General features: G+C 44.8%; 1 protein-coding gene across 1 annotated transcript in view; it reads right to left on the bottom strand.

The window, feature by feature from the left end:
- Window positions 1-20,921, bottom strand: part of LOC146173259 (venom metalloproteinase antarease-like TtrivMP_A) — a 41,124-nt gene that overhangs the window by 1,995 nt on the left and 18,208 nt on the right. Inside the window, exons 6-10 of the mRNA XM_084585163.1 lie at window positions 20,843-20,914; window positions 20,630-20,760; window positions 20,488-20,537; window positions 6,548-6,656; window positions 3,132-3,299 (exon numbers count right to left, since the gene is read on the bottom strand). Of these exons, the coding sequence (XP_084441289.1) occupies window positions 3,132-3,299; window positions 6,548-6,656; window positions 20,488-20,537; window positions 20,630-20,760; window positions 20,843-20,914 (530 nt within the window). The remainder of the gene's footprint in view (window positions 1-3,131; window positions 3,300-6,547; window positions 6,657-20,487; window positions 20,538-20,629; window positions 20,761-20,842; window positions 20,915-20,921) is intronic.

Raw genomic sequence — 20,921 nt, forward strand, 5'->3', positions numbered from 1 at the left:
AGAACGTTCGTCGCAGTGCGGCAGGATACCTTAGAGTTCTATTAGGATGTGGCTCATTTGCCGCTGCTTGTTCATCGAGGCTACCCGGTGTACACCATAGTAATTTTAACCATGAAATTGTGAAGACTTCTCGTTCGGGGTACAATCGGATTTTTCGAAACTGTTCGACGCCTCATGTGGAGTAGCAGAATTTCAAATTGAATTAAAGATTGCACAGTATGCGATCACAATAAAACGTCGATAACGCATGCATACTGTAAGAAATGATGTAAAATTAAGCTTTATTTTATATTTCTTTCCCGTAAAGAGACTAATTATATGCCTTCAGAGAAAGAAACATAAAAGAACAGTAATTCTCCGTTTTCAAGACGAAACCTTGCTTGGAGGGCATAGATGTGGAGATGGACGCGTATATGCCATATAGGTGTCAGTTTTCCATCGCAAACTGTTTATTATTTATCGCAGAAGCTTACTATATAAGAAGCAGAATGTTATGACACCACCGAAACTCTGTGTGAAGAAAGGATATGTCACAACGTTAATACAAAAATAAATCTGAAGCCACATTCGGGTTCGTTAGTGATGCCTACGAGCATATATTTGACCGAAATAGTTATAAGAGGTGGTCTCCTGCTACATTAGTATCTGCTGTGCCCGTCGTTGCGGTACCTAGGGAACGGCTGTCGCAATGCCGAGATTATGGTGCCATCGAATGTTGCCAACGCCGACAAACGAATATACGCGTAGTGGAGCAGTTTTAAAGCTTTCACTTTAAACATTCTATTAAATGAATCATCTTCTGTTTTCTAGGGACAGAAATTAAGTCTCATAACTGAACAATGCAAAACAGAGAGATATTCATTACGACTTTTTCTCTTAGCTGCAATAAGAAAAATGAGCGAAGTGACACAAATGCAAAAAACTGACAACGTATAGCATTACAATTAATTTTCGCAATATCTCAAGCCTTTCTTGTTAATTATTAGCAGAAACAAACCTGTGAAACCATAGAATGATTACTAAAAGAAAGACAGAAAACATTTTGCAGGACAGCTGTCAGGAAACTTTTTTTCAAGAAACATTTATTACAGCGTATGTGGCGAAAGTGAACCCCGCGGAGAAGAACATTTCGTGCGCAGTCGGAATCGAACCGGGCCCTTGGACCCCAATTAGATACGCGCTATCCTTAGGTACCTCAAGCATGGGTTAACGGCTTCATAACAGGGACCTTTCTATCTATGTCTTCTGTTCTTTCCCATACTGTGATAGCTTACTGCTGTATCCAGTCAAAATGTGTGTGAAATTGGTTGAGGCGATAAGTATATGGTGATTAAAAAACCCGAAAACAAAGCGCACGTCGAAGAAGGTTCGGTATGCGCGAACGAAATTGATCCCCAAAAGAAGCGGCTGGAGGAAGCCATTACTTCCCTAGAGCCATACGTTTAAAGGAGAAAAGTTGAGGTTCCCCAAACCTTTTTTTTAAGGGGGGGGGGGGGGGGGTGATCTAGCCTTAATACCAGGGGCCTCCATGTTTCGCCTATGCTTGTCTTCCCGCACCTCCTCCTGAGCAAGGCTGAGGTAGGTGGTGTTTGCTAGGTGACACGGCTGAGAACTGATTGGACGGTGCTTTGAGTGACATCACGAGCCACATATTAGGAGCTGCTGACTTATGCAGCGGTTTTAAAATGAGTATCGCACCAAGCGATGTCCTTGGGTCTCAATTCAGACACGATAATCCTACTCGATGCAGACGCTGTTAGGTAAAGTGAGGCTTTGCATTTGCTTGGGTGGTGATTAAAATAGAATGGAAGATACGACCTTACGGGAACAATATATGCGATCCCAAATAGATACCAAAGTAACCACTGACGTTCTTGCGCACATAATTCGCATTTGGACCAATTACGCTAAATCACTCGTCATATTTTCTTCATTACCTAGGGCAATTGGTTTGTGTCTACTCGCGACACTCCTTGAGGGTGTAACTGAAGGGCTCAGGCCTATAAGGAGGGGAATAAGATGGTTATCGGTACGAAAGAGCACCGAAAAAGGGTGAAGGGAAGCCTGAGATCTCAAGCCGAGTCAACGTTTCGACAAGTGGACTTGTCTTCGTCTGGGAAGATGGTTTGGTTTGGTTTTTGGGGTTTAACGTCCCAAAGCAACTCAGGCTATGAGAGACGCCGTAGAGGAGGACTTCGGAAATTTCGACCACCTGGGGTTCTTTAACGTGCAATGACATCGCACAGCACACGGGCGCCTTGCTTTTCGCCTCCACCGAAAAGCGGCCGCCGAGGCCGGGATTCGATCCCGCGTCCATGGGAACAGTGTTCGTGCGCCGTAACCACTGCGCCACCCCGGCGCGACAAATGAACCTGTCTTCGTCTCGGCGGACAGGCCCCTTGTCGAAACACTGGCTCGGCTTGCGAACAGAGGCTTTCCCTCGACTTTTGTCAGTGATCTTTCATGAGTGATGAGTTGAGATATCAAAAGCTTCAGCTCACAGCGCGGAAGGACAACGAAGATAGCGCACGATAGTTACCTGAAAGTATTTCACAATTGCAATCAGCGATATCCTCTAGATTTTTTTTTAATATATCAGTGTCCTCTGCATTGTGTCCGCGCAGCGCGAGGAACACGCTTTCTGGTTGCGATGGGTTGGCGCATGGAAGTGCGAGCCTCGATCCTGGTCTTGCTCATATGCACCATAGAGCGCATCGTTTGTGACGTGGTTGAAATAAAAAACCGCTTCATAATAACCCAATAAGAGCCTCCTACAGACCTATTGCAGATATAGCCGTTCTTGGCGCAGCCGGTATGCGGCAGGTCCGAGATCGTCAACAAGAGCGCATGGTCTTCGATGATATAGAATGATTACAATATTTGAATGCAATGCAAATGCTTAGCTGTACACTTCGCTGAAGCGGAGGCAAGAACTGAATAGAGATAGGCAAATTGAAGGATCTTCAAAGCGTTTGTTTGCAAAATTTTCTTTGAGTGTCTAGTGTGCCTGTAGCGTAATCAGTGTTGCCCTGCAAACGTCAGCGAAGTTCTCATACCAAAATGACAGTTCGAAATGACAATGCCTAAGAATGAAAAACTAAACATGATATTGCGTTGTTGAAATCTCTTACCTCAGAACGTGCTGCATCTGCTGCAAGCTGCATCGTGAGAACTGGTGGTGTTCGGGCCCATTATTCTTGTAGCTCATAATGTGTCCCAGGGTCCACGGGCACCCGGTTGCACCAGGATGGCCGGGGGTGCCCAGATCTGCTCCGTCACCGTCGTGTTTGGCTCCCAGGCTGCGAAATTAAAACCCGCACAGAAACAAAAAAAAAAATAAACAGTTTCATTTACGAAATTTTGATAAATTCACAATAAATAGTTTCCTATTTCTTCTTTTTATTATTTAGAATAGAGTTCAGGACTAATTCCTAATGTTTCCGCGGTTTTCGAGTAATATTGTTCAGGAAACGTTGCGCGCTTTCAGCCATCTTTATTATATAAGAAAGGAACATGCGTGACTTGGTGCCTTTGTAAATATTGAAATCGATGCTACATCAAGATTCAAGAAGGTCTTTGCTTAGGACTAGAAACAGGACTATGTGACGGTATACCTAAACTGCTGGTGTCAGTCGTAATCACGAATATATTCATCAAGCAATAAACACTATTTCGTGTCGCTCATTCATCGCGTCAATAATCATTTCTCAATGTCCCTGTTATAATTCCAGCTATGTGGCAGAACAAAATGTTCTCTGTAAAAACCTTAGCATCACGTTCCTTGGAAGGTCTTCGCAATTTTTGTAGCTGCAAGTTTGTTCCTTTCAGAAGCAAGTTTATAAAAAAAGTATACCCTCTCTCATTATTGTCGTATATATTATGCTTAAAACATGAAACGTATTATCAGCACTGTGAAATGAATTGGCACACTCTTCGACTATCGATTTGATCTGTAGCAAATGGGATCTGTGTACTACGACGTTACCAAAGTAAATTTTTCAGTGCAAGAATAAGTACACAGCCCGAAAGAGGTATTTTTTTCAGGGCACGAATGACTCAAACACGTAGTAATGCATAGGACATGCTTCCTCCGCGCGCTGCAGGGGACATAACCGGCATCCCTGCTCCAGACACAGATGAAATCCAAGCTCAGGAAAAGGTGGCGCACTGTTCAGCTCATTTATTTCGGTTCTTAATTACGATAGTATTTTATTTACACTCATAAAACCTGCGACGCGAATTGGTGCTCTTTGTGAGTAGTGCCGATCTATCCATAAGTGCGCTCTTTTACTGCTCTTGCAGAATATTTTCGTTATTGACCAATTTGCGGAAATCTGCAAAAGCTTCTCAGCAAGGCATGTTTTCCAACAAAAAGGTCTCGCTCCCCATTTTTTTTTTTTTTTTGTTTTAGTTTTCTCGATTTTAATTGTCTCGGTCGAATCGATTGCGGACATTGCACGCTGAATATGTGCTGATATGGTTGGTTTCACAGTGCTCACAAAGCAAGAAGAGAGCACAGAAAAGTTGAAAAACAATTTCCACGCGGGGAGCGAGACAGGAAAATCCTTCATATCTTATAGGCGCAGTATTAAACCATAATACTCTCGGTATAACTCCTAAAGCCATCTTTCTCAGCTGGCAGCACTTTTGGGCTTTTGCAGAACGAGATCATTCGGTTCGAAATTAGGTCTTGAAGAAAAGCTAAGGAATCTGCACGCGGGTCCCTTCCTTTAGGGCTTCGCGTGTTAATTGTAGCTGGCCACGATACAACGCTACTTAGTTCCTCAGTTTTGAATGCTCGGAAGCTGTATCGCCAAAAACCCGCCTGGTGCAACTTGATCGCCGCGCGTGCAGGGGAAGCTAGCAGTCTATCTGCTCCGGCGGCGTGCCGGCGTTTCACATTTCCCCACCATGCGAGAAATACGGCGCTTCAGGCGGCCAAAGTGATCTTGGGCTCCCTATGCCGGTAAGCTGCTGCTTAAGATCTGAAAGTACCTCTCACAGGCAACCAACTCAGTTCATATTTATATAGTTATTTCACTCTCGTTTTACTGTGGTGCGCCCACTGCCTGACATAACCAGATGCATTCATATCAAGCATCCAGTGCTTAACTTCGTATTGCAAACATCTATTCCTATTGACTTTCCACGCTGTTGAACGTTATTTCATTTTTCTACACATTACATTTTGCATCCACTTTTTTGCTCTGTCAGCCAACTCAGTTATGATGCCTTGCATTTTGTCTCTTGAGTTACTCGGCAAGTATTTGTCATCACTGAGTCTCAGACTGCGAAAGTATCCTCCAATAACTGTTATTTCTGGCAGTTTCTGGTGCACGTTTCTCGAACATTTCTGCATGTGTAAGCAAACAGTAAACAGCACTGCATGGAGGCATTTTGTTATCCTGCTTAATAACCATTGTCAGGGGTATTTTATTACTTCATTATGGAGGAATATGGACCCTGTGCATCTGCCACGGATATATTGTAGCGCCTTTATTTAATTGCAGCTATTAAACTCAGTTCTGCAATGACAGCATAACTGATGTTTCGAGTGAATCAAATACTTTCGGGTAATTATGAAGGCTGCATATGTAGGTTGATTACACTAACTGCTATATACTATCCCCTGACTGATAGTGCCAGTATGATCTATTATATAGTAGCCTTTACGAAAACCTATCTGCTGTTTTGCTGATTGTAGTCCGTGGTTTTCTAGAATCTATTGGTATTTACCTTAAGACATATCTTGTACATAACGGCCAGTATGCTGATCCTGCTTTACATGATCAAGAATACAGGGTGGAAAGAAAGAAAGAAAGAAGATGGTTACACGTTATGAAAAAGTACTGAACAAGGGCTGAGGGCAGAGCCTCGGTATCAATTTCTGAGTGGTGAATCCGGGTAGTATCCAGGCAGGTGCGGCAGTTTTTAGGACGTTTGCTTCGCGATAATAAACCTCGTAAATAAACACAAACTAAACTATTTAGTGGCCTTAAAAATCAAGATAGCATGTGACCAAGCACTGACACACATTTCTAGCCCAGTACAAACGCAACATCCCGTCTGTGGAGAGCGGTCGAGCGAAAAGCGGATTGACTTCTTCGAGACCTATTTTGCGACGCTGCGCTGTCATATGAAAGGAGTTGTATTGCATAACCTGTCCTTTCAAGCTAGATATGAAAACAATCTACGTTAGTTGCAATTTGTTCGTGGTAGCTGGTTTGTGAGGCGAATGAATAAAACCCTAGCTTATTAGCGCCCCAGAACAATAGGTCCAAGAGAGCAAAAAGTATACTATACTAGGGCACCCGATTCCCACTAGAATTAAGTCGGTTTAGCCCGTCTAAGACTCTTCAACTTTTTATAATCTGGATTACAATAGGTAGCACAACCTGCATATTAAAGATACTTGGTGAGCTATTAGGTAGTATGAGCGTAGATGAAAATCTTGCTGCCCGAGGCATCCTGGGATCTAATCATTCATAAAATAGGTAGAGCCTTGTTAGTAACTCTGGTCAACTTCGATCGAGCAAGTTTTGCTTACAGGTGGGCGACTTCGTGAGTAAAAGTGTGCACTCCAGTGAACAGTCCTGGTGTATCTTCTCCAAGCGCTACGTAGGAACTCGTGCAGACACCAGAGACATATCCAATGCCTGTAATAAGAATATGTTTGCGTGAATATTTCGACATAGTCAAGAAAGACGAGCTATTTTCTGTGCGAAAAGCTGAGCATCCGCTTAGCGGACCAAACCTTCGATCCTGTTCCAGAATGCATGTGGCCATTTAAATGATAAAGATTAATTTTATGGCTGTCAGTCATTGTCACAAATGCTGGTTTCATCTCAATGTGTTTAGAATGCTTCCCAATGACAAGAAAACCTGGTGCTATAACGTACGAGTTTCCATACAATGCCTTAATGTCACTCAAGCCTCCGTGTCGCTGATTCCAGTAACGCCCCACTATAGTCACGTCCTATTGATTTGCTTCTTGTTTGGTTTTTCTTTATTTTTTTTTCTGATACCCGCAAAGGTTAAAATTACCTGAACGAGTTCATGCTGGAAGCACGTTAAATTTTAAATTCATCTTGGTGGTGGTAGTGGTTTATTATTTTTTAAATAATCAAAAAGAAGGAAAAGAGTATTGCCGGCCGCGGCAACTGCTATCTAAAGAACTGAAGCAATTGAGCGGCGACCGGCCGAAAAGAAAAGGGGATAGGGAGAGGATAGTGAGGGGAAGTATAGAGGGGAGCGATAGGAAGAAAGGACAGGGGGAGCTTTGCACATTATTTGCAAAGCACAAACGGTCAACGAGTTCGCGTCGCTCGCGCGCAAGTGTAGAGCACCTCTTTTTGTAGAAGCTTCGCTGTAGACACTTTCTGTAGAAGTTTGGCTGAGACACGCTGCGCCGTCGTCGTATATCCATCTCCCAGTTCCTCTGCCGACACGCGATTAACATATAAAGTTTGTCAAGCATGTGAAATGCGCGGCGTACCAAATTATTCTTGATTAAAGCACTTGTTGAGAAACGGCGAAAGAACACAAGAAAGCCAGATACCACGAGATAGGTGGGCTGTTTTCTAACACGTCGTTAATGCTCTCGGGCACTGGAATGCTTTCTAAGTATGTAAATTGCCTTTTATGAAGCTATTCGCTTAACTCATGGTCAAGTACTGTCAACTGTTTCCAGTGCCCTCCGCCATCGTGATGTTTGGCTCCTTTGGGGTCCTTCGTCTTATTTCGACTGGTTCCTCTAACAAGCCTGCGCCAACTGACAGCCCTTGATTATTGTCCTGCCATTCGTTGACGCCGATCCGCCGATGAATTAATTGCACGGGCCTCTTTCTATAGCGGCCCGATGGATGTCTTTCGCCCTATCTACGTCATTCGGACCGGAGACTAAATGGGCCGTTAGAAAATACGACCCCTAAAATACATTAACAATGTCAAGACAATGTAAGAAAAAACAAGGAACAGTGGGACCTTTGCGTGGTCGTCTTCATTGTCATTGTGGCCATATGTTTGCCGCATGGTCACCATGACGACGACTATAGTGATGTGACAATGGGATGGACGCCACGACGTGGCCATGGGATAGTAACCCCAATTACGGGCCGATGCCGCATGCATGCGGGTCATGCGCGATCTTGATTTCAAGGCGAAAGCTTTTAATGCCTCATACTGTCGTTAGCAAATGTGTCCGAGTTGCAGGTGCATGCCTTATATGGGCATATGCCAATCACCATTGAATTGATACTTAATCAATAGCAATTGGATGATATCAGAACATAATTTAAAGCATTCTATAGATAATTTCATGATAATTTAAAACTACTAATAAAATAGATAAGTAGATGCCATTAGGAACCCACGCATTTCGAGGTCATCGTAACTATCACTAACCATGACATACTTGTTAAGGAGTGTTTAAATAACACTAACCAGACATTAACTAGTACTCGGAAAGTACAAGTCATGGTTAACTATCACTAACCAATAGATTACACTTTTCGAGACGTCCACAGCGGTTTCATACGCATTGCTTCGAACCTCAGGCTTCCGCCTTTCACCACTTTAGTCGCCAAATGGTCTCGTAAATTTTTGTCTTCCTGGTGTACAAAGGCCGAAGATGGGCGCAAGTTAAATGTTTGAGGATAATCACGCCAGCTCTTCTTGCACAGCTGCGTGGACATATAGACGGGCCTGGCATCGTCTTCGATATGTTGCACATGTGTGGTGTGTACGGTGATACAAAACGTTATCATGTGCTGTATAGTGTACAACAAAGCGGAAAGGTATGTGTTGCTCGCTTCCCTCAAGAAAACAGAAGCTGCTGACAGTTCGCTCCGATAAATTGTTGAGTCATGAGGAAACCATCCATCCACAAAAGTACTAAATGACTTCTTGTAAGATTCCCCTCGACACAAATCTGGACTCCAGGTAGTGATAGCAGATGCGCATATTAACTATTATAACTGATCTTGTTCATCGCGATGTAGAGCAGCAAGGTTTAAAGTATGCCCCCCATTTATGGATGATATCTGTCATTGAAACGTTACCACAGTGATGAAATTGCTGACAGAATTTGCAAGGCTAAATCAGTCAGTAGTTTCAGTAGATTACAACCACCTCGAATCTAAACTCAAGTGCAGGACATTTTACATCTACCGAAGCGTTCCGGGAACGAAGCTAACGCTCTTGAAATACTTTACGAGTCTCAAGTTCACTCCCACGAATCCAAAGTCCCTCCTGTAAGTTCCAGGGTTCCCAAGCTCGATCTAACCGACCTAGCATTGAGCATCATCATTACGAAAGACTTCAATCGCCAAGAGTTTGCTTCGTGTCATGTATAAAGCATGGCACCCACTTCTGTAAAGTGGTTGCCAGAGATAGTCTGAAAAACGCTGCACTGCGCGCTTGAATGACACACTTCGCGCAGATCATTTGTATCAGTTTTGCACTTGCAGAATTTTTTCTTACACAGCTCTTTCGGCATTTCTGTATTTCTTCACGCTCTTGACGTCAATTGCGACATTTAAGGGTGCCAGAGCTAACTGTTGACACTGGTCATGACCTGTCATGTCTTCATCGTTGACAATCGCTTTGAGCAACCGGTCTATTATGCAGGTGTCTTCATGAGGTCTATATCTCGGTTACTGGCACTACTACTCTCTGCTGCATTAAACTTAGGGTTATTGTTTTCGCATGGATTGAAGTTATTTTTCTTGATAGTTGTGTTTTCGGGTAGAGTTTTAATGTATTTTGTGCGCTTGATTAGGTTAGGGGAAAGGTGATTACAAAAATGAAGGACCCATTGTGTTGGTAGGACAAGTTGAAGCGAGACTACGCCGCGATGCTGCGTTTCCAATTACTTCAACAATGTATCGAGTGCTGACAGCATCACCATGACTCTCACGTGGATGCGTGTCACAATAGCTAAATGTTATGCATGTTATTCTGCTACTCTGCTGTTGACGACAGCGAAAGGAGAGTGAGCTTCGCTCGTCAGCGTAGGGCATGGCAGCAGCAAGCGTTTCACTGCGATGCGCCAGAAACTTGCGTCTTGGAGGGGCGAAACCCCGTTCTCGTGTCCCTGTTACTCGGCAAACTGTTTCATGAGCACAAAAAATAACGCTTCATGGGTTTCTATTTTACCGCTTGAAATACGGCTCTCAATTTCAATCGCGAGAGTGTGATTGAACGAGCATTTACTTTCGGGAGTAAAGCGCTTCTAAGAGTTCAGTCAATTGGGTATTGAAAACTTTGGCGAGGCTGTATAGATCCGCAATTGGTAGGAAACAGCGAATTGTCGATGAGCTTAAGCGTAAGTACACATAAGTTCCAAATTGTATGCATAAGAATTTTAGGGAGCCGTAGTTATGGCTTTTCTATCACTTTCACTCTGCCATATTTGATCTAGAGTATTATGCAAATTTTGCAGGTTGTACGCAGCCATACAAACCCAAGGTTATCTCATCAGCATCGCTTTAGATGTAAATGCATTTATCAGCTCCCTTTTTTTCGCCTCACTAAGGGCCTAAACCCGCCTAAGTGCATTAACCTAAATTCAGGAAAAATATTCATAATTATTTGAGACAAATTTCTTTCAATCTGGTAACGCAAGAAACATACGCCACTAATCCCTTAATTTAGAACGTTGTCACCGTGCAAACGGAAAAACACTTGGTAACTGCTCTTGCGGGCTATCGACCCCCTGTACTTGGCTTGTTCATAGAGACATCGGCTGCGCGACCAGCTCAATAAAGACCATTTCAAACCAGGACCTTCAAAAAAAGGGTAGAATTGATCGTTCACGAAACCTTAAACAATACCTCGGTCCACTTATGGAGCAGATAACAGAACTTCTAGAGCCGGTTGTCTCCAGACTTGGCGCCATAGAAGAAAAGTTGAACGGAAAGCTGCCTCTTATTTTAAGGCCTAAAGCCACTGAAATAAGACTTGACAGTAAATTTCCAGAACTCAAGGTTTGGGGTCGCACAACACTGCCCTAAACAATAAACCATGACAACCCCTGGTCGGCTTAGCGAAAACCTTATATAGGGTACCACCGCTTGGTTCGACCCCCGATGGCTCCACAATATAGAGCTCATATCCTAGAGTGGAACTGCAGGGTCTATAAAAAGAAGATACCTTGAACACCAAACCCGAAATTGTAGCTCATAAGGACGTTAAGAGTGACCTAAAACATACTTCCTATCAGTTCAGTTCAGTTCAGTCGTTCAGACGTGTCCGACTCTTCGTGACCCTATTGACCATGTCACGCCACGCTTTCCGGTCTCTCACTATCTTCCTAACATCACATAATTTCATCTGCAGTGCCTCGAGGATGCCATCTAACCATCGCGTTCGCTGCCTACCCCTTCTCCGGCGACCCTCAACCTTTCCCAACATCAAATATTTCTCCAGCGACTCCTCTCTTCTCATCAGATGACCAAAGTAGCTGAGCTTTAACTTTAGAATTTGACCCTCCAATGAGCAGTCAGGGTTTATGGTCGACAATATTGACTGATTTGATCTTCTGGCAGTCCAAGGAACTCTCAAGAGTCTTCGCCAGCACCACAATTCAAACGCGTTAATTCTTCGGCGGTCAGCCTTTTTCACAGTCCAACTCTCGCATCCATACATCACAACTGGAAAGACCATAGCACGAGTTATACGGATCTTGGTTGGCAGACTAATGTCTCTGCTCTTTACTAGGCGGTCAAGGCTAACCATTGCTCTCTTTCCCAGAAGCAGGCGTCTCCTAATTTCATGGCTGCAGTCTCCTTTCGAGGTAATCTTGGAGCCCAAGAAGAGAAAATCTGTCACAGCTTCCACTTCTTGTCCCTTGATGCTCCAGGACTTGATAGGGCAAGACGCCATGATCTTTGTCTTTTTAATGTTCAGTTTAAGCCCAAACTTCTCACTCTCTTCTTGTACGCGCATCAGAAGTCCCTTGAGTTCCGCTTCACTTTCTGCCATTAAAGTGGTATCATCCGCATATCTAAGGTCGTTGATACGTTTTTCAGCAATCTTCACTCCAGCTGAAGACTCGTCCAGACCAGCCTTCATGATGCACTCTGCATATAGGTTAAATAGGCAGGGCGACAGTATGCAGCCTTGCCTCACTCCTTTCTCAATCGGAAACCAATCAGTAAGACCATGCCCAGTTCTGACTGTGGCCTCTTGCCCTTCATACAGGTTCCTGAGGAGACAGATGAGGTGAATCGGAACTCCCATCTCTTGGAGAGCTTGCCACAATCTGCTGTGATCTACGCAGTCAAACGCTTTCGCATAGTCAATAAAGCAGAAGTAGATGGGTTTCTGGAACTCTCTTGCTTTTTCCATGATCCAGCGAAGGTTGGCAACTTGGTCTCTAGTTCCTCTGCCCTTGCGAAACCCAGCTTGCACGTCCGGAAGCTCCCGATCCACATACTGCTGCAGCCTACCTTGGAGGATTTTCAACATCACCTTGCTAGCATGCGAAATAAGCGCGATCGTGCGGTAGTTGGAACAATCTTTGGCACTGCCTTTCTTTGGAATGGGGATGTAAACTGACCTCCTCCAATCCTGTGGCCACTGCAGGGTTGTCCAAATCTTCTGACATAATGTATGCAGAATGTTAACAGCGTCATGATTGAGGTTTTGAAGCAACTCAGCTGGAATTGTATCAATTCCGCTAGCTTTGTTCTTAGCAAGGCTGGCTAAGGCCCATTCAACTTCACTCTTCAGGATGCCCGGCTCGAGATCAGTGACCACAACCGTCTTATGTTGGGTTTGCACATTCGGGTCCTTCTTGTACAGTTCTTCTGTGTATTCCTGCCACCTCTTCTTTATCTCTGCGGCTTCAGTGAGGTCCTTGCCTCGTTTGTCCTTTATCACGCCCATCTTAGCACAGAAGCTTCCTTTGATATCTTTGATTGTCTTATACAGAGCTCTTGTGTTCCTTAATTGGCTGTTGTCCTCAACTGCTTGGCACTGTATGTTCAGGAAGGCATTCTTATCTCTCCTTGCTATTTTCTGAAAATCCGCATTGAGAACCTTGTATCTTTCTCTTTCCCCCATAACTTTTGCCATCCTGCTTTCCTCAGCTATTTGCAAAGCCTCTTCAGATAACCATTTTGCTTTCTTGCATTTCTTTTGCTTTGGAACTACCTTAGTAGCAACTTCTTGTATTATATCACGAACATCAGTCCACATCTCTTCGGGCTCTTTGTCTTCTAGATCTAATTCTTGAAATCGATTCCTCACTTCCACAGCATATTCTAATGGAACTTGATCCAGATTATACCTGAAAGGCCTTCTAGTTTTCTGCGTTTTTCTCAATCGAAGCTTAATCTTGGCAACAAGAAGCTGATGATCGGTGCCACAATCGGCCCCAGGCCTTGTTTTTACTGCTTGTATAGCGCTTCTCCATCTCTGTCGGCAAATAATATAATCGATCTGATTCCTGTACAGACCGTCCGGCGAAGTCCAATTGTACAGGCGCCTCTTGTGCTGTTGAAAATGAGTATTCGCTATGGTCAGGTTGTTTTCTTGACAAAACTCTACTAGCCTCTTCCCAGCTTCATTTGGCTCACCAAGACCGAACTTGCCTGTAATTCCGGATATTTCTTCACTCCCTACCTTAGCATTCCAGTCTCCTATGAGAAAAACGACGTCTGATGATGGAGTGCGGTCTAAAAGGCATTGTAGGTCCGCATAAAATCTCTCAACGTCAGCTTCTTCAGCAGTAGTGGTCGGTGCATAGACTTGGATAACTGTTATGTTGAAAGGGTGACCTTGGATCCGAAGTGAAATCATTCGGTCGTTTTTGGGGTTGCACCCTAGCACTGCTTTGCCCATTCTTCTGTTTACTATGAGAGCGACCCCATTCCTTCTCTTGGATTCGTGCCCACAATAAAAGACATAATGGTCGCCGGAGTTAAATTCTCCCATTCCGATCCACTTGAGCTCGCTGATACCCAAGATATCAATGTTCAATCTGTCCATTTCTCGCTTGACGATATCCAGTTTACCTTGCGTCATAGATCTTACATTCCATGTTGCTATGTGATACATCTCCTTGCAACATCGGACTTTCCGGTCGCTTCCCGACGCATCCACAACTGAGCGTCCTTTTGGCTTTAGCCCAGCCGCTTCATTCGTCCTGGAGCTACTAGGAATCGCCCTTTGTTCATCCCCAGTAACATATGGGACGCCTTCCAACCTGGGGGGCTCATCTTCCGGCGCCATATCATTAATGGTATTGTGACTGGCCATAGGGTTTTCTTGGCAGGAAATACTGGAGTGGGTTGCCATTACCTTCTCCAGTGAATCACATTTTGTCAGAACTCTCTGCCGTGACCTGTCTATCTTGGGTGGCCCTACACAGTAGAGCTCACGACTTCATCGAGTTTCGCAAGCTCCTCCGCCACGACAAGGCAGTGATCCATGAAGTACTCCTATAGTACACACCAAACTAACCCTGCTACATGCATTTTGGTTCACAAGGACTGCACAGCACTTGCAATAGATTTAGAACTCGAATGAGATAGAATATACCTTTATTCAGCTATTACCAAGTACGCACACGAGTAAAAGTAGGTATGTGCTAAATATCTATAGTCGACCACAGCACCGAATGGCGACATTTGACGAGATTTTTCAAAAGATCGCAGAGATGGCGAAAGCAGATCCTCTTGTTATAACACCGATGTTTGGGCCAGTTGGTAATGATCCATATTAAAATCCATTCGCAGCACGAATAAAACAACGACAAGAATGCAGCATTCGTCCTGTCTTGTGTGTTTTCGTCTTGTCGTTGTTTTATTCGTGCTGCGAATGGGTTCTTGTCATAGTCGAGGATTTCAACGTACATAGCTGCATGTGGGGTAGTAAGAATGCAGTAAATGGTCGTAAATTAGAAACGACAAATTCTGACGGAGCCCGGACGTTACTAACGGACACGCAGCATCCCACGCGAATCGGAAACAGCGCCTCCTGAGATACCTGCCCTAACCTTTGGTTAGTAAAGAATGTCAAACACTACGAGTGGCACAATACGCAGGAAACTCTGGGTAGCGATCGTTTCACATTTCGCGTTAGCTTTCCATCTAACAAACAACGCACACGCCTTGAACAAGCTCGCATCACGGATTGGACTCGGTTCCGTGCCCCAGAGACGCACATACTCATCGCAAAAATTCACAACTACAAAACATAGCTCCGAACCCTCATCAACACCAAGGAAAATTCACACGTACACTGAAACCTCTGAAGACACTCCTGCCATTTATAATCACCTTCTCCATCTCTGGGAAGCAAGAGGAAGTCTCACACGGTGGTGGAAAAAGTAACACCAGAACCGCAAGCTCAAACTAAAATTGCACGTCACACGCAGCAAGCCCAGGACTCTGCTTGGGCTCTAGCTAAAAGCAACTGGCTCACCATATGCGACTCGCTCAATGGTAGGCTGGGCACTAAATTAACCTGGAACCTCCTCAAATGCCAGATAGATTCTCTAAAATCTCTAAGTTCGTCTTCCCGATGTCGGCTTGTTATTATGTCGCCAACAGAGCGACAATACATGGTGCCAGACGTGCGGTGCGAACTCACTCCCACATTCGTGTCACGGACGTTTACTCCGGTCGAGCAACGTTATTCGCAAATCGAAAAGAAGCCTTGGCAGTGACGTTCGTCTGTAGAAAATTTCACTACTTCTTCTATGGTCGAAGAATATCACTGCAGACAGATCACCAACCACTAATTGCGACAGCTCGAAAAGCAATAGGAGACATGCCACCCAGAGTTCAAAGGTTCTTTCTGCGGTTGCTAAAGTATGACTTCACCATACAATATGTTCCAGGAAAATAGCTTCTTCTGGCCGACATGCTTTCGTGAGCGGCAGCCACATGTCCAGAAGGTCATGAAGAGTGAAGATGACATCAAAATCTATGCTGTGAGTATGGTGGCTGTTTTTGTGAGCGACATGATGCTGAAGCGGCTTGCGGAGGCAAGTAGTAAGGACCCCTATCTGTGTACGATAAAAGAAGATATCTATGACAGAGCAAGCATACAGGGAGAGCTGAAACCTTTCGCGAGCAAACTTACTTTAGTGAAAGGTGTCCTGCTAAAAGGCAGCAAAGTAAAAGTACCTGCGGTTATGCGAAGGGATATGTTAGAGCGCATTCATGAAGGCCACATGGGCCTAAATAAATGTAAACCGAGGGCACAAAGATTTGTGTTCTGGTCGGGCTTAAATGCAAAACTTGCTGCTATGATCCGAAAATGCGCGGTAAGTCGACGGCACGCATACAGCCAACCTGCAGAACCAGTACTTATCAGACCGACAACCCGTGGTATAGGGTCGGCGTCCACTTATTCCTATAGATTAACACCGTGTTTACAAACAAAGGGGGCGCTCGCGGCGTCGCAGTCGACTGGGGGGTGAAAAATAGGGTTAGCGCCCTTAGGAATACATGGAACCGAAATATTTCTAAGCAGTTTTCTCATTTCACGGGGCACCTGTGATGTCGTTGTTGGGTACGAAGCAACTATGAACATCCTAGAACAGATCGTCAAAATATGAAATCTCATTACCGAGGCGAAGTATTTTTAAAACACCGCGAAACAAGTTGGGGTGCGAGTTGGGAGGGGCGACACGTAGAAATACATGTAAACACAACTTACCGGGACATTTTTCTCATTTCGCAGAGCATCAGAAGTGGTCCCCGTCGTTAAACATTGACCAGCGCTTTGAAGAAGTGTGTGATAAAGTATGGTGCGTCATTACGGAGGCAGTCTACTTTTAAAACTTCCCGAATGACCTGGGTTATGAATCCAGACACCGCCGGCAAGCTGGTTGTAGCGAATCGCGCAGTTTTGCTTACAGTCTGATATGCTGCCGTATAATAATACTGTCGCTCCAGTGACACATCGTAGACAGAATTATATTTAAAAACCAGTTCTCAACCGCCATGCGACATTATGGACCGAACGATATTCGCGCATTGCAGTAGACGACAGCGTAGCTGGCAATACCCATCGCGGCCGCCTCCAGCTCCGGAGCTTCTGCTAGCGACAACGGGTGGTGCATGGTCGTCTCCAACTGTGCGCGGTCAGTTTATCGTGTTGTGAGCGGTCCCGCAGGTCGCCATACTTGCATTACTTGCAAGAAAATGTAGTGTGTTATGCAACATGACATCGGGGCGTCGTACAAGACGTTCCCCCCAAAAATGAGAAGGGTTCAACGCTGCTGAACCGAGCAAAATGTTGCGGTAAGTTGTGTTTACATGTATTTCTATGGGTCGCCCTCTCAACTCGCACCCCGATACGTTTCGCGGTGTTTTAAAAATACTTCGCCTCGATAATGAGATTTCACACTTCCACGGTCTATTCCAGGGCGTTCATGGTTGCTTTGTACCGAATAACGACATCACAGATGACCCGTGAAATTAGAAAACTGCTTTGGAATATTTCGCTTCCATGTATTCCTATGGGTGCTAAGCCTATTTTTCCCCCCCAGTCGGGCCACTCTGGCAATAGAAGCGCCACCGCACCGTGCGTACGTCACAGATCGGTTTTGGGTCTATACGGGGGAAATCTTACCTGTCTCACGCCATCGGCAACAGCCGTCGCGAAGTTGGGATCCATATTTGCAAGATATCGAATGCCGCTAGAAGTGTGAGCCGACAACGGCCCGTAGTTCACAAGCAGGCACTTTCTCCTTTTTGCAAGCAAGTACAACCTCCGACTTGTGTCATCGAGTCCTGAATTCCCACGTTCCAACGGTTTATGGGAAACAGGGAATAAGATAATGAAGCGGATTTTGACGAAAAGAAAGAAATTAGGCGACAGTTTATTTCTGTGTCTCCTTAGTTACAGGTCCACTCCTTTAGAAGACGGACGGTCCCCGGGAAGACTATTACAGGGATGACGGTTGAGGTCAACCTAGCCAGACTTCTGAGACCAAACAAAGATGCCAGAACAAAAACATATTCAGACAGATCATTCAAGAGGCCCACTTTCACCCCTTGAAGAAGGCCATGTTGTGACGGTCAAGACATGCTGCCCACAAAGCAAACGTTATCGCCCAAACATTTCTGAGGTCATACAAGATCCTAACCCAAGGAAACGAAGCCTTTCGGAGGAACCGGCAAATCTTGCACGGGCAACCTCATGGAGAAAGCAGTACAGCTCTGCCTCTCTCGTTACCTTGAAGACAACAACCTGCTACCCCACAGATGTTTGGCTTGCGAAGCCACATATTAACCCAAGATGTCATTTTGCAACTCAAACAAAAAGTCATCCACTCATCCCGTAAACAAGGCTTACGCGCCATATTGGTATCGACCTAAAGAGAGCACTCGATAATGTCAGACACTCTAAAATTTTGAACAAAATTCAAAACCCGCACTGCGGAGACTGCATCTGTAACTACGTCAAAGAGTTCCTGCAAAATCATTAAGTACACATCAGAGCGGAAGTACAAGATCTAACCCCATCTGCATGGGCACGAGGGGCACACAACAAGGAGCGGTGCTCTCCCCGCTTCTTTTTAACCTGGCCCTTTTGCACCTACCGGACCAACTCAACGCCATAAAAGGCATATGCTATGCCTGTAGGCAGATGACATTACTATCTGGTCAACAAAAGGTACCACGGGACAGATCGAGGATGTACTCCAGGAAGCCTCCAACACTTTGCAGAAATACGTCACTGATTGCGGGCTTACCTGTACTTCTACCCAGTCAGAACTTCTTATCATGCGCCCCAGTGGCCGCAACCAACCGATCTAAATTAGATCCACGATACGCCCATTCCCAAAGCAGGCGCCATTCGCATCCTCTGCCTGTACATTAGGAACGAAGTGGTATACGCGACATCTATCGTTAAGCTGCGGACGACGTGCGAACAAGTCTGAAGAATGTTCTCATTCCCAGATAGAACGACACGCTGCGACTATTCCAGGTCCTAATTGTGAGCCGCATAAACTACGTAACCCCATACCTCAAGCAACTCGACATCATACATTGAATGGCCTACAAGCGGGCACTAGGGCTAACCCTCACCGCGTCTACTGACCGGCTCCTTAAACTTGGCATTCAATATCATAGACGAACTCATAAAGATACCTTGTAACGACAAATTTCCCCCTTTCTAGTACCGCCACCGGATGGCAATTTGAACAGCTCGGCATTATTCTTCCCAGCACCACGCAGCAGAGACAGGACATACTATATGATCGGGAGGGGGGGAGGAGGGGTCAAACTCTACACCATGCCCCTACCACGCAATATTTATCCCGAATATCACGACATACGACGCAAAGCACAAGCCAGGACGATGAATACCAACTACTCCAAGGACAAAGCAGCATCCATGCTGCAGATCCCTGCGAAGGCATTACAACAACACCCGTTACTCATCTAGGCCATACGGTAGCGGGGCTATAGGCTAGACATTCAGAGGTCGAACAAATTGAGAGGGCAGCGATCGCATTAGCCGCAACACACACCGATTTCATATACATCGTCACTGACTCCGAAACAGCCTTTTCCGTCTGCTTAATCGACACTTTGTTTAATCGACAGCTTAATCGACACTTGAACTCAATTTGTTGAGCAGTAGCTTAGTTTTGCATGATTATGCAAGGCAGTGACGTCTCATAACTTTGACGCCACCTAATGGTTATTCGTCAAAGGTCAGAGTTAAGTGGTCAAAAGTAAAGGGACATGACCTCAATGGTGGACATTGGTACCATGGTAATGTGGTGGGTAAGCTGTGTATGAGACCTTAACTTAGCATAACTCGAAGATACTCTGTTGCTATGCTGTCTTTCTCAAGGTTAAATCAAGGTCAAATAAGATGCCCTGTTGAGTGACTTTTGCATTGAGCAGAGCTACCGCTACTGCATGAATACTGAAGACAGGCAGTGAATTCTAGTAATTCTCACGCCATGTATCTGCTCTTCAAAGTTCAGCGGTCAGGAGTCAAAAGCCAAGGATCATGGCATCTATTGCGGATATTGGTCACCATGGCAATGGGTCGGGTAAGCTCATACCAGATTATAACTTAGTGTAACTTGCAGTAACACCGATGTTTGGGCCAGTTGGTAATGATCCATATTAGAACCCATTCGCAGCACGAATTAAAACCCATTCGCAGCATTCATCCTGTCATGTGTGTTTTCTTCTTGTCGTTGTTTTATTAGTGCTGCGAATGGGTTTTAATATGTAACTTGCAGCCAGTGTGTTGCTATGCTGTCCTTTTCAAGATTAGATCAAGTTCAAATCAGACATCCTGTTGAGCGACTTTTGCACTGAGCAGAGCTGCAGCCTGGCATATCTCAGCATGTGTATTTTGTACAGAAATAATAAAAACAGGCAGAATTTTTCTTCCCCTCGACTTTTCAAACAAGGCTTTATGACGATTAGAAGGGAAAATAAGCATGTCGCTTCTAGACGAAAATAACAGCCTAAGAGAAAGTGCAAAAACAGCCCTCACCCAAGCCAGCGTCGGTAGTCCTGCCATTATTCACTGTGCATACGTCATACCTGAAACAAAAAATAAAGGCTTAGCAGATTCGCTGAGAAATTATCTGAATATTTAGGCGCCGATGTCATCAAATTTTAGTGAGATAACGTACCCGGTCATGAGGAAGACTAGGTCTGGATTTCCGTATTTGGCTTTGTTTCCGTAAGCATAGCGTCTGAACCTTGTAAGTGTTCCTTCGTCAAACAGATAATCTTGTTGGATCACGATTGCATACGATTCGACCTATGCGGCCGAGAAAAAATGTACACAACGAAAAACAGTTCAGTGCAAAGCTTCGGGTGAGGAATAGGCTTAGCTTCGTTACCTGAGGCTTTTCCACGCCTGTAAGCAACAGCTTGATCTTTGGTTCTTTAGCATCTCTGTACCTTATGTTTGCCTGGAAA

Source organism: Amblyomma maculatum, chromosome 11, assembly GCF_055883805.1.
Source record: "Amblyomma maculatum isolate TAMU_Amacu chromosome 11, ASM5588380v1, whole genome shotgun sequence".
NCBI classification, from domain to species: Eukaryota; Metazoa; Arthropoda; class Arachnida; order Ixodida; family Ixodidae; genus Amblyomma; species Amblyomma maculatum.